This window comes from Bison bison, unplaced genomic scaffold (assembly GCF_000754665.1).
Source record: "Bison bison bison isolate TAMUID 2011002044 unplaced genomic scaffold, Bison_UMD1.0 scf7180017864228, whole genome shotgun sequence".
NCBI classification, from domain to species: Eukaryota; Metazoa; Chordata; class Mammalia; order Artiodactyla; family Bovidae; genus Bison; species Bison bison.
The window spans coordinates 8697316-8708103 of record NW_011494800.1 but is presented as its reverse complement, the minus strand read 5'-3'; the positions used below and the strand labels follow the sequence as shown (position 1 = coordinate 8708103).

Genomic DNA, 10788 nt, shown 5'->3' with positions numbered 1-10788 from the left:
AAAATCATTGCCTTATTTAATTGTGAAGAATTGTTGTCTCCAATCTCCAGCTCCAGAGAGTCCCAGAGAGTCTGGAAAGTTATCATTAGTGATGCTCACAAATTGATCACCATCGGACTTTTAAAGATTCACATTTTAAAATTATTGTGAATAAATATGTTTTAATAGGGACAATATTGTAAAAAAACAAATTAGAAGCCAGATAGTTTCTTCCAAACTGTCTCCTCCTTCTCCTGGTCCCTGTTCCCTCCATCACCTCCCTCTGGCTTCAAACTACCTTTGCCAGCTCTCATTCGGAAAGGATCCTAGATGACAACAGAACAGTCAGCCTGAGCAAAAGAAGAATATAAGGCACGTACTCCAGCAGTTTCACTGAGAGAGATACGGTAATACTGTTTCACTGTTTGCATTTCCGGAGGGCAGTTCAGGGCAGGGGGAGGTTGGTAAGGGGACAGGTGCTCAACATGGACACCATAATTAGCAAACACTGTTTCTCAACATCCCAATGGCAGGAAGAATTTTCTCTCAAAACCATCCAGCAGAAAGAGCAATTCAAGGCATGACTACTTAAATGCTCTTTTTTTTTTTTAATGATTTTTTTTCCCCCTCTAAAGTGCATCCTGCATAGGAGACATGCGTCTATGGCATGGGCAAGACAGACCAGGGGACTTGAGAAGGAGACCTTTTTACTTAATCTAAAATTTCCTGTGTCAAACCATCTCATCAAGAAAACTGAACAGTGTCAAGGGCAGAATTCATAGAGTGATTCAAAGTTTCCTGGGGATTCCATCATATTTTATAAAATTATTTACATTTCTCTTTTTGGTCACGGCAAGGTCTATCAGCACAAACAGCACAGCCACAAAGTATTCTTTTGATTTTAATAACTCATCTCATATATATTTTCATATATTTATATATCTGCTTATCTCCGTTTCCTCAGCAAAAGGGGAAATAAAAATATTGATCTATAAAATAAGCTGATGATAACACAATGCCAAAAATAGCTTATGTTAAGTGCAAGGGGTGAAGCTTGAAAGCAAGCTAAGTTGCAATGACATACTGATTTAACATTTTAAATACAAGACTGCCAATAAAATAATTCTTGAGATATGCTTCTTGTTTTTAGTTTACTTTTTAAAAACTACTCTATATACACATATCCAGTTGTAACACTTAACAGTAGCATTATAGGACATGATACAACTTTGGTACACATTGAAGATATGGGCGGGTAATGTCTATAAATGATATGCCTTCCCCAGCTAGAACTCTGTACAGCCAGGTGACCAGCCACCTGGTCCCATATAATCTTCCCACCAGAATCCCCAGCGTCCTTCCCAGGGCCGCTCGAGACAGCGGGAGAGAGCGCCCCTCACTGGATCCATATCGTGTTTCCTCTCTCCGTTCTCCTGGGTTCCACTGTCAGCTCCCCAAACGTGGAAAAGAACTGCTCCATCTCTTTCTGAAGCATGTCATTTCTTTTCTCTGCATCTTCTTTTGCCCGTTCGGCATTTCGCATTTTGATTTCTATCATCGTGAACTTTTTCCTTTCTTGATCCAGTTCATCGTGGAGGCTCATCATTTCTGTTTCCAAAGTCAAGTTTCGCTGTTCTAAGCTGCACAGGGTGGGAGAAGGAATAAGAGATAAAGTAATTTTGTTTTTTGAAATGTAAAAAAGATTACAAAAAATATTTCCTAAACTCTGTCTCTGCAATGCTTTGGAAACTGGAATGAGCCCTTTCAAATCAGTGAATCAAGGTCCACTGATTAATACATACATACATATATTTTCTTCTTCTTTTTTTTTTACTATTTCATAACATGATTCACTATCATTTCTGCAAGACCCCAAGACCTCTCTTGGAAGCACTTCATTGTCATTTGATAGTGAATGAGTGAATTTCAGCACAAAGAAGCCAGAGACCAGGGTCATCATGCAGCACAGAATTTGGCAGAAGCGGGAGGGAGCCCAAACTACAAAGCTTCCTGAGTCATTAAATGTAAATTTGTCTTCACTGAAAGGGGAAAGTCTGATAAAGTTGTAAAGAAAAGAGGGCCGTCAAATTTGCTTTCTACCAAAGGAAAAAGAGTGGCAGTGAAAATGTCATTGCTAGAGAGAGTAAGTCCACTGTTAAGAATGGACTTAGAAGGGACTATACAGCACCCGTCTTACAAAAGTGGTTCTAAAAGTAGCCGCCTTACATTCACAAGAGAAGTAGAGCTTACATGTGTTGAATAAGTAATTCACCTGACATTTTGTGACAACAGAGTCCACTTAAGTAGCCTGCTAGCTGCAATTCTGTCTTCCAAGTTACCGTATCTTAAGATCACTATACAGTAAATTCCCTACATACAAATGAGTTCTGTTCCAAGAGCACATTTGTAAATCCAATTTGCTTGTAAGTCCAAGAAACGAAGTTAGCTGAAGTATCCAACTAACACAATTGGCTATATAGCACTGTACTATAATCGGTTTATCATACTTTTCATAGAAATAAGACATTAAAAATACAAAAAAGAAAACATTTTTAATCTTACAGTATAGTACCTTGAAAAGTACAATAATACAGTACAACAGCTGGCATACAGGGTCTGGTATCAAGTAAACAGGCAAGAAGAATTATTGACTGAAGGAGGGAGAGGAGGTAGAAGATGGTAGAGCTGAAGGATCACCAGCAATAGGAGACAGAGGGCAAGCTGCAGTTTTACTCACACCTGACATTAATGGGATGCACATCTGTTTCTTTGAAAGTTTACAACTGGAAGGTTCCTTGTAGGGGACTTGGGCTTCCCTGGTGACTCAGAGATAAAGAATATGCCTGCAATGCTGGAGACGTAGGTTCAATGCCCAGATTGGGAAGATCCCCTGGAGGAGAACATTGTAACCCACTCCAGTATTCTTGCCTGGAGAATTCCATGGACAGAGGAGCCTGGTGGGCTACAGTCCATAGGGTTGCACAAGAATTGGACACGACTGAAGTGACTATGCAGCAGCAGCAGCAGCATGTAGGGGACTTGCTGTATTTTATAGATTGATAGCTGTATTGTTTTAGATGGCTATATAATTTTAGATAATTTCCTAAAAAATAGAGTTTTCTCCATAATCACTAAGTTCCAAAACACAACTTATTATTGCTGTTGTTCAAGGAGGAACATTAAGCATTTCTTTATTAGATGATGTGTCTTGGTAATAGCTGGCATCTTAATTTCTCCTGTTATGTGTGGAAGTTGCAAGGGTATGCTTGAATTTGCCATGCTACTGAAATGTGAGAGGCTAATGCACACTTAGCACTCAAAAATCTGATTATTCTAATAATTTTCAAATTAAAATCTCAATTATTTTTCTGCTCTGAAATAATGAGTCCCATATGTTATTTCATCCAGATAATCATAAGAACACTTAAAGATGAATCTGCTCTCTCTTTGTAAGCAACTAAGATTAAAAAAAAATCACATTCTTTAATTAGTTTGGAAGGCCATTTTGATCACATGATCATGTGTTTTACATTAAAAACCTGGTAATGTGCTGGTTCTCACCCAGAACTATTTCCCAATATATTCTCTTTGCTTTGTAAAGCTATTTGTTTTAGAAATAAAAAAGTTGGAAGAAACTCAACCTTTAATATCAAGGAAGACTATCCTTTAAAAATATACTAATGCATTTGTACATATCAGGTACCTGTATGAAACTTCCTGGAATCTAATGGCTGAGTTGAAAATAGAAGAAACCCCTCCCATTGCAAGCACAGACTAATGTTGGAAAAATATGTTAGAAAAATATTTTTAAAATACAAAGTTAAAAAAATAAAAGAGCATCTTCAGGTATCAGAACCAAGGAAGAAACAAGTTTAGAACAGCAAGTGAAAACATACGAGGGGTATTTGTCTCAGATAGAAGCCCTAGAAGCTGTGACTAGGTTTTCACTTTTCACACAGGAAGAGGAGATATCCAGTATAAGAGAGACAGAAGGCTGAAAGTGACTCAACTGAGAGCTTGGAACATCAATAGTCTTTAATGGCAAAGAGACTATGAAAACTCTACTCATGGGTTGAGTGAAGTGACAGAATTGAATCAGAAGAGGAAATAAATAAATGAGAAAACAGCTTTGAGAAAAACTATCCAAATGCCTCATGGAATGAAAAAAGATGAAAATTTAATATAAGAAGGTGAAATTAACAAAGATGGAGAGGGAGATTGGACTAAGAAGGTCCAACATACTTTAGTAAGGGATATAGAGAGAAAATTCAGAAAATGGGGGAGATGAAACAAACAAAAGAGGAGATGTACTCTTTTGTACTCAAGGACTGAAAAAATATGTCTTCAAATAATTATACACAAAACTTGAAACAATGGAAAATATATAGCAAGGAGTTATTAATGAAAATAGAAATTATATAGGAATATTAACATCAGAAAAATATTTGGGGGCAAAAAGCACTATTACTATTATTTTATGATAAAAGGATCAATTCATTAGGGGGATATAAACAATTCTGGACTTGCATTCATCTAGTTGTATAGCCCCAAGTTACTCAATATAAAATATAACAAAATTATAAATATAAATAGATAAATCCACAAAAATTAGGAAATTTTAAGAACGCTTTGTTAGAAATTATAGATCTAGCAAATAAAATTTAGGAGAAATGAAAAATATTTGAACAGCTTGATTAACAGACTTGATCTATTAGTCATATATATAATCTCAAACCAATAATAAGATAATACTTCTTACCAGACCAAATGACTGATATCTATAAATGAATTGATCTGACCACAGTATAATAAAGGTAGAAACTAATTTGAGGGAGAGAAGAGCATTAAACTCACATGTTTAAAAACTAAAAATCATATATATCAATGATACATAAATAAAGTAATATCTATTTATTTCTCCATGATCTATCTACCTATCTAGGGATGTATGTATATATGTACACACATATCTATCATCTATCTAGCCTCAATACTTGTAGAGTTAAAAAGGAATTGAGAGAGAAATATATAATTTTAAACAGTAATGACCAGTAATTAGAACAATCACTTCTTATACTGCTTGGCTTGGTCATATGGCAGATCCTCTACCCCATTTTATCATGGACCTCTTCCTTTGCTTGTCAAGTGGGTAAAAATGCCAATGAAAGAGGCCAATGAGATGACATTCTGTTGAAACGTCCTTTTATCAAAGTCTCTGAAATGCACCACAGACTCAGAACATAAATGTAACACCAATGTTCTCAGAAATGAATGTGTACATTTGCAACTGTTCAGAATAATATATGTTCTATCTTAATTCAAGTTTCAAGTGTCATCTCTTGCTTTCCACTGCTAAGTGCTAATTTACCATCATGCATTGGCAGCAATTCAGAGATTTGGTAGCCATTGGTTCCATAAACTACATTCAGAAAGAAGAGCAGCCTTATAAGATGATAACGCTCTTTTTTCTTCTTATTTAAGTCTCCTGTCACTTGGCATTATTTAGAAAAATTCAAACCAAGCTTCTGTTTCCAATAAAGTAATTTTTCAATCTAACATGTAAGTATTTTTATTTACTTTTCCATAGCTCTTAAAAATATGTATCTTTTGGCTTGATAATTGATAAATGGATGGGAAACATTAAAATACATGAAGGTCAACTTTATATATAAAGAAAACAACCATGTGTGGTTTAGGGCCATGGAAGCAGTTGAACAGGACAAAGATGTTCACGTACCATGAGGATCTTAGAACACGAAGGGGTCTACCAAGGCACAGCCTGGGCCTGGGGCTGAGGCCCCTAGAGGGGCTACTTCAGGCTGAACTGAGCCTCAGACCTGCTCTTAAGAGTGCAGGGTCCTTCCCCTATACTACACGGAAAGGTGAACAGAAAAACAATCAGTTTTGTAATTCCTGTAACCCTGGTGAAATTGTGGAGTGTGGTGATATTCAGGTTTCCAGCACAAGGCTGTACTTGTGGGGCAGCGGCTCCATTTTCTGTATTGCTGCCTCTCAAGACCTTGGAGCATCTGATAGTCAGGGGCATTGTCAAGGCAATATGCTCAGCCAATATCCTTTATCTTTCCCAGGTTACCTCCTTGAAGTTGCTAAGCCAACTCCTCTCTTGGATATTTTATGAGAAGATGTCAACTGGTATCACTTAGGTTTCAGCACAATGGTTTCCTTATAAATCATATTTTTTGCTCCCCGTTTGTGCTACAAGTTTCCTGTCTATATGACTATACTTCATGCTATCACTTTTCTCACAAACTTGCCTGGATTCCAATCTCAGAGTAAAAGCCAAAGATTAAGATGATCTTGAAGGTTCTATGGTACCTCTCTGAGCTCCTTGTCCATCCCACCTCAGGGCATTTCCACTTCTGCTGGGTATCTGCATCATTGCCTCCTACAGGGCCCTACACTTAGAATTACCCTCAGCAACACTTCTCACCCCTCTTCCCTGCTTCAGTCTTCTACTTAGCATAGGATCAGTTTACTTATTTATCTATCTCTTCCAGGGGACTGCAAGCCTGTTCCTCAAGGGCTGAATTTTTGTCTTCTTTACTCACTGCTGAATCCTTGTGGCCTGGTCTGAGCCTGGGCGACAGCAGACAAGCATTAACCCCAAGCATTCAACCATGGACATAATGAACAACAAAGATCTGTTTATTTTCCAACTTCTATTTACTCTCATTTCATCCTCTTCCTGTGACAATGAACTCCTTGTTCTCCAGACATCCCTTCCCACTCCTCTCCCCAGCTTTTGAACCTAAATCCATGCTTTTACTAATAACAAGAGGTAGAATTACTGAGCATCTGCTCTGTCCTGGGGACAATGTGTAATGATTTCTTAACATGATTTTGAGGTTGGTAAAGAATCTGCCTGCAACACAGGAGACCCGGGTTGGATCCCTGGGTTGGGAAGATCCCCTGAAGAAGGAAATAGAAACTCACTCCAGTATTCTTGCCTGGAGAATCCCCATGAAAGAAGAGTTGGACACATCTGAGCAATTTTCACCTTGAGGTAGATTACTACTAGAGTTTAAAATTTTTCACATTGGCAAGCTGAGACTCACAGAGATGAAGTGAACTTTCCCTGAGTCCCACAGCTTACAAATGGCGAACGTAGGACCTGAACCCAGGTCTCTGACTGGAGTTAGCGGATTTAACCCGGGCGAGCCTCACAGGAGGCTGTCGCACCCTCTCTGGCCACTAGGGGCTCCAGGTTTTCCTCACCTCTTTATCCTGGACTCATACTCTATCTTCTGTTTGGTCATTTCCTGTTTCAGGCTGGACACTAAGCTGTGCAGGGCGCTGTGGTTGCTGGTGTTGTTGCTAACGAAGGTCTCACTGTTGTCGCTGCTGCTGGTGGCCCGACTACTGCGGCCGCCCACACTCCTCCGGTCGCTTTTGTTTTCATAGTCCGCGGGGTGGGAGAGGTCGTCCTGCGGGGGCCCATCCAAAACGGGGTCCTCAAAGTTCCCACCGTAAAAGTCTTGCTCCGGGCAGGTGGTGGTGGAGGAGCGGCAGGAGGTGGAGTTCTCGGGCAGGGAGATCTCACAGGAGGAAGTGGACCAGGTGGCACTGTCGACGCTCTGCTTGTCGTCGAGGCTCATCGCCGAGAACTGCTGGTGGACGTTATCGTAGGTGGAGAGCCTGTTGTGCTGGCCCGACTCTCCTGCTTGCTCTTTCTGCTTATTATCCCTCAGGGTCACGTAGCCATTGGGCAGCCAGCTCATGCTGCGGCCATTCCCGGGGTTCCCCAGGGTATCAGAGTTCAAGATGCCCATGCGCACGGTTCCGTTCTGCACGCTGTGGGTGCCCATTTTGGTACCAGACCCCTTCAGGGAAGAGGTCCTTCTGGCCTGTAAGCTCCCATTGGGAGTGGTCTGGGCTTTCTCGAGTGCTTCAGCGTTACTGCTGCTGAAGGACCCATTGGTGACAATCCCACTGCCCTTGTTGAAGGCGGGATTCTTTTTGACCATGAGAGGGGGGCTTCTAGAGACATCCAGCTTGTGGATGCTGTTCCTGGGGCTGTTGGTTTTGCTGCCTGGCAGAGCTGTGGGGGATCCATTATCCATGCTGCTTCTTTGGGGAGACTCAGGCTTGTCCCAAGAGCACCGCCTTACGGGACTGTCCTTGGTATTATTGTTCTCCTTGTTCTGTACCTGCCCCATGAGGGCTTTCTTCTGAAGGTCATTGTTGTTGTTGCTCACGCCATCCTGGGGCTTGCTTTGCAGCTCTGCATCTTTGGGGAAGAGGCGATCATGTTTGCCAATCATCACTGACATCAGCTGTTGAACCACCACAGTGCCTGGAATTGCAAAGAAAGCAAAGGAGTATGAGCAAAACAGTTTTGATTTATCTCCTATTTTGAAAGTGACTTTTAAAGAGCCATATTTAGGTGCACATTCGGCATTATTATTAGCAGTGCCAAACTATGTTTTTAATGATCACAATAGCAATTGTTGTTGTTTGGTCACTGAGTAGTGTCCAACTCTTTGTGACCCCATGGAATGTAGTCCACCAGTCTCCTCTGTCCATGGATTTTCCAGGCAACAATACTGGAGTGGGTTGCCATTTTCTTCTCCAGGTTAGGGAGACAATAGCAATTGCAGCTAAAAACTTCTTGAACATTTAATGTGAACTGTACTAAGCACTTTACTTTTGTTAGTTTAGTTGAATTTTTTAAAATTTATGAATAGATACTGTTATTATCACTATCTAATAAAGGTTAAGTAACTTGACCAATGTCCCAAGCTATGAAGGAGAAAAAGAAGAGCTTAAAACCAGAATTAACTAGTTCCAAAGAACAGGCTTCTAATTGGCACACACCACTTCTTGTAAGTTTGACATTTAATTATGAAAAATCTTTCTTAGAAGAAGTCACTGTGATCTCTCATCTAACTGCCTCAAAATATCAAGACATTTTAATGGCACCTTGAAGTGGAACCTTCGACAATCTCTAGTGGATATGTGGTCTGTCTTCATAATATAGCAAGTCAATAAAGTTCCATACAACTCTTGCTCAGCATTCAAAAGTGTTAGGGCATTTTAAGTGACATTAGCCAGAATGGTGTAATAAAGACGTACGAGAATGCTCTCTTCCGTAAAAGTAACTGACAAAAATGTTCCCAGTCAATATATTCAGAAATTTGGAAATTAATGAAAGGCTTGCTGTAATCTGGAGAGTGTTAATTTTTTAAAAAATTGTTGACTCTTGGTGAAGAACAGCAAGCTCTGTAGTGTTTTAACTCTCCCTATTCCCATCCTCCTTTCTGCAGTAGCCTTGAAAACCAACAACCCTCAATCTTAGCGGGAACCAGAAGTGAGGCAGCGACTGGAATGGAAAAAGCTGGTTTGGAACTCCTTCAAAGCCGCCTTCCCAAAGAATTATAATTTGACTTGTTTGGTGGTTCCCTGGAAGACCCCACTCAAGAGGCTTGTCATTTTATCTGACTAAGGAGTTGACTAGAATTAGCAACATTTCTCAGGGGCATTTGTCAAAAACAATTAGGGGCTTTTTCATTTAAAAGCATGTTTGGACTCTGTGGGACAGGGAGAGGGTGGGATGATTTGGGAGAATGGCATTGAAACATGTATAATATCATATATGAAATGAATCGCCAGTCCAGGTTTGATGCATGATACAGGATGCTTGGGGCTGGTGCACTGGGATGACCCAGAGGGATGGTACGGGGAGGGAGGAGGGAGGGGGGTTCAGGATGGGGAACACGTATATACCTGTGGCGGATTCATATTGATGTATGGCAAAACCAATACAATATTGTAAAGTAATTAACCTCCAATTAAAATAAATAAGTTTATATTAAAAAATAAAAATAAATAATAAATAAAGTAAAAAATAAATAAAAATCATACTATATGTACTCAAAAAGGTATAAAATAGAATAACAGAGGAAAATAAAAAAGCATGTTTGACTGAAGCAAGTGGATAACTGTTGAAGACAAAACAACAGGCTAAACAAAAAGCTTAGAAGGAAAATCTGAAGAGATTTCCATAGGAGGTGTTGAAATCTCTGCTATATACTTGAAGATTTAGAAGATTATGTACATGCATGCATAGGGTTCTATGTATACCTAGGGCTGTGTGCACACTCGGGAGAGAACTGAAAGTCCCCAAGGTCTCATCTCCAGCTGATGTTGGAGCTCTGCACAAGCAGGACCAGAATGCTAAAGCAAAGTTGTAAACTGCCTGGCTAAGTGTCAAAAGTCTGGCAACTAATGCAATTATGTAAAGTTTAAAAACAAAATAAAATTTAAAGAAAAAAAAAAAAGTACTGGCCCAACAAGCACACAGGGCCCCTTGGTAAAGAATGGGAGACTTACTGGCCTAACTCAAACTCTGAATAGGAAGAAATGTGTTATATCCATCTATATCCTGCACACTTCTGTCATGATTCAAAACTTCTAACATATTTAGATCAGGAATCAGCAATGTGTCAGGTCTGATGCTGGCCAGTGTTGCTCAAACATAAGTGTTCATACAAATTATCTGGAGATTCTGTTAAAATGTAGATGTTGAGTAGGGCATGAGATTTTATGTTTCTAACCAGCCCCCTGGAGAAGGCAATGGCACCCCACTCCAGTACTCTTGCCTGGAAAATCCCATGGACCGAGGAACCTGGTGGGCTGCAGTCCATGGGGTCGAGAAGAGTCGGACATGACTGAGCGACTTCACTTTCACTTTCCACTTTCATGCATTGGAGAAGGAAATGGCATCCCACTCCAGTGTTCTTGCCTGGAGAATCCCAGGGACGGCAGAGCCTGGTGGGCTGCCATCTATGG

At 40.0% G+C, this 10788-nt stretch overlaps 1 protein-coding gene across 6 annotated transcripts in view; it reads right to left on the bottom strand.

The window, feature by feature from the left end:
• Window positions 1–867: 867 nt before the first annotated feature.
• The window catches only part of ARHGAP24 (Rho GTPase activating protein 24), a 549762-nt gene continuing 539841 nt past the window's right edge, over window positions 868–10788 (bottom strand). For all 6 annotated transcript variants that reach the window (XM_010845964.1, XM_010845966.1, XM_010845969.1 and 3 more), the window contains 2 exons: window positions 7216–8293; window positions 868–1619 (listed from right to left, as the gene is read on the bottom strand). In XM_010845964.1, coding sequence (XP_010844266.1) covers window positions 1376–1619; window positions 7216–8293 — 1322 coding nt within the window. In that variant the 3' untranslated portion in view covers window positions 868–1375. The remainder of the gene's footprint in view (window positions 1620–7215; window positions 8294–10788) is intronic.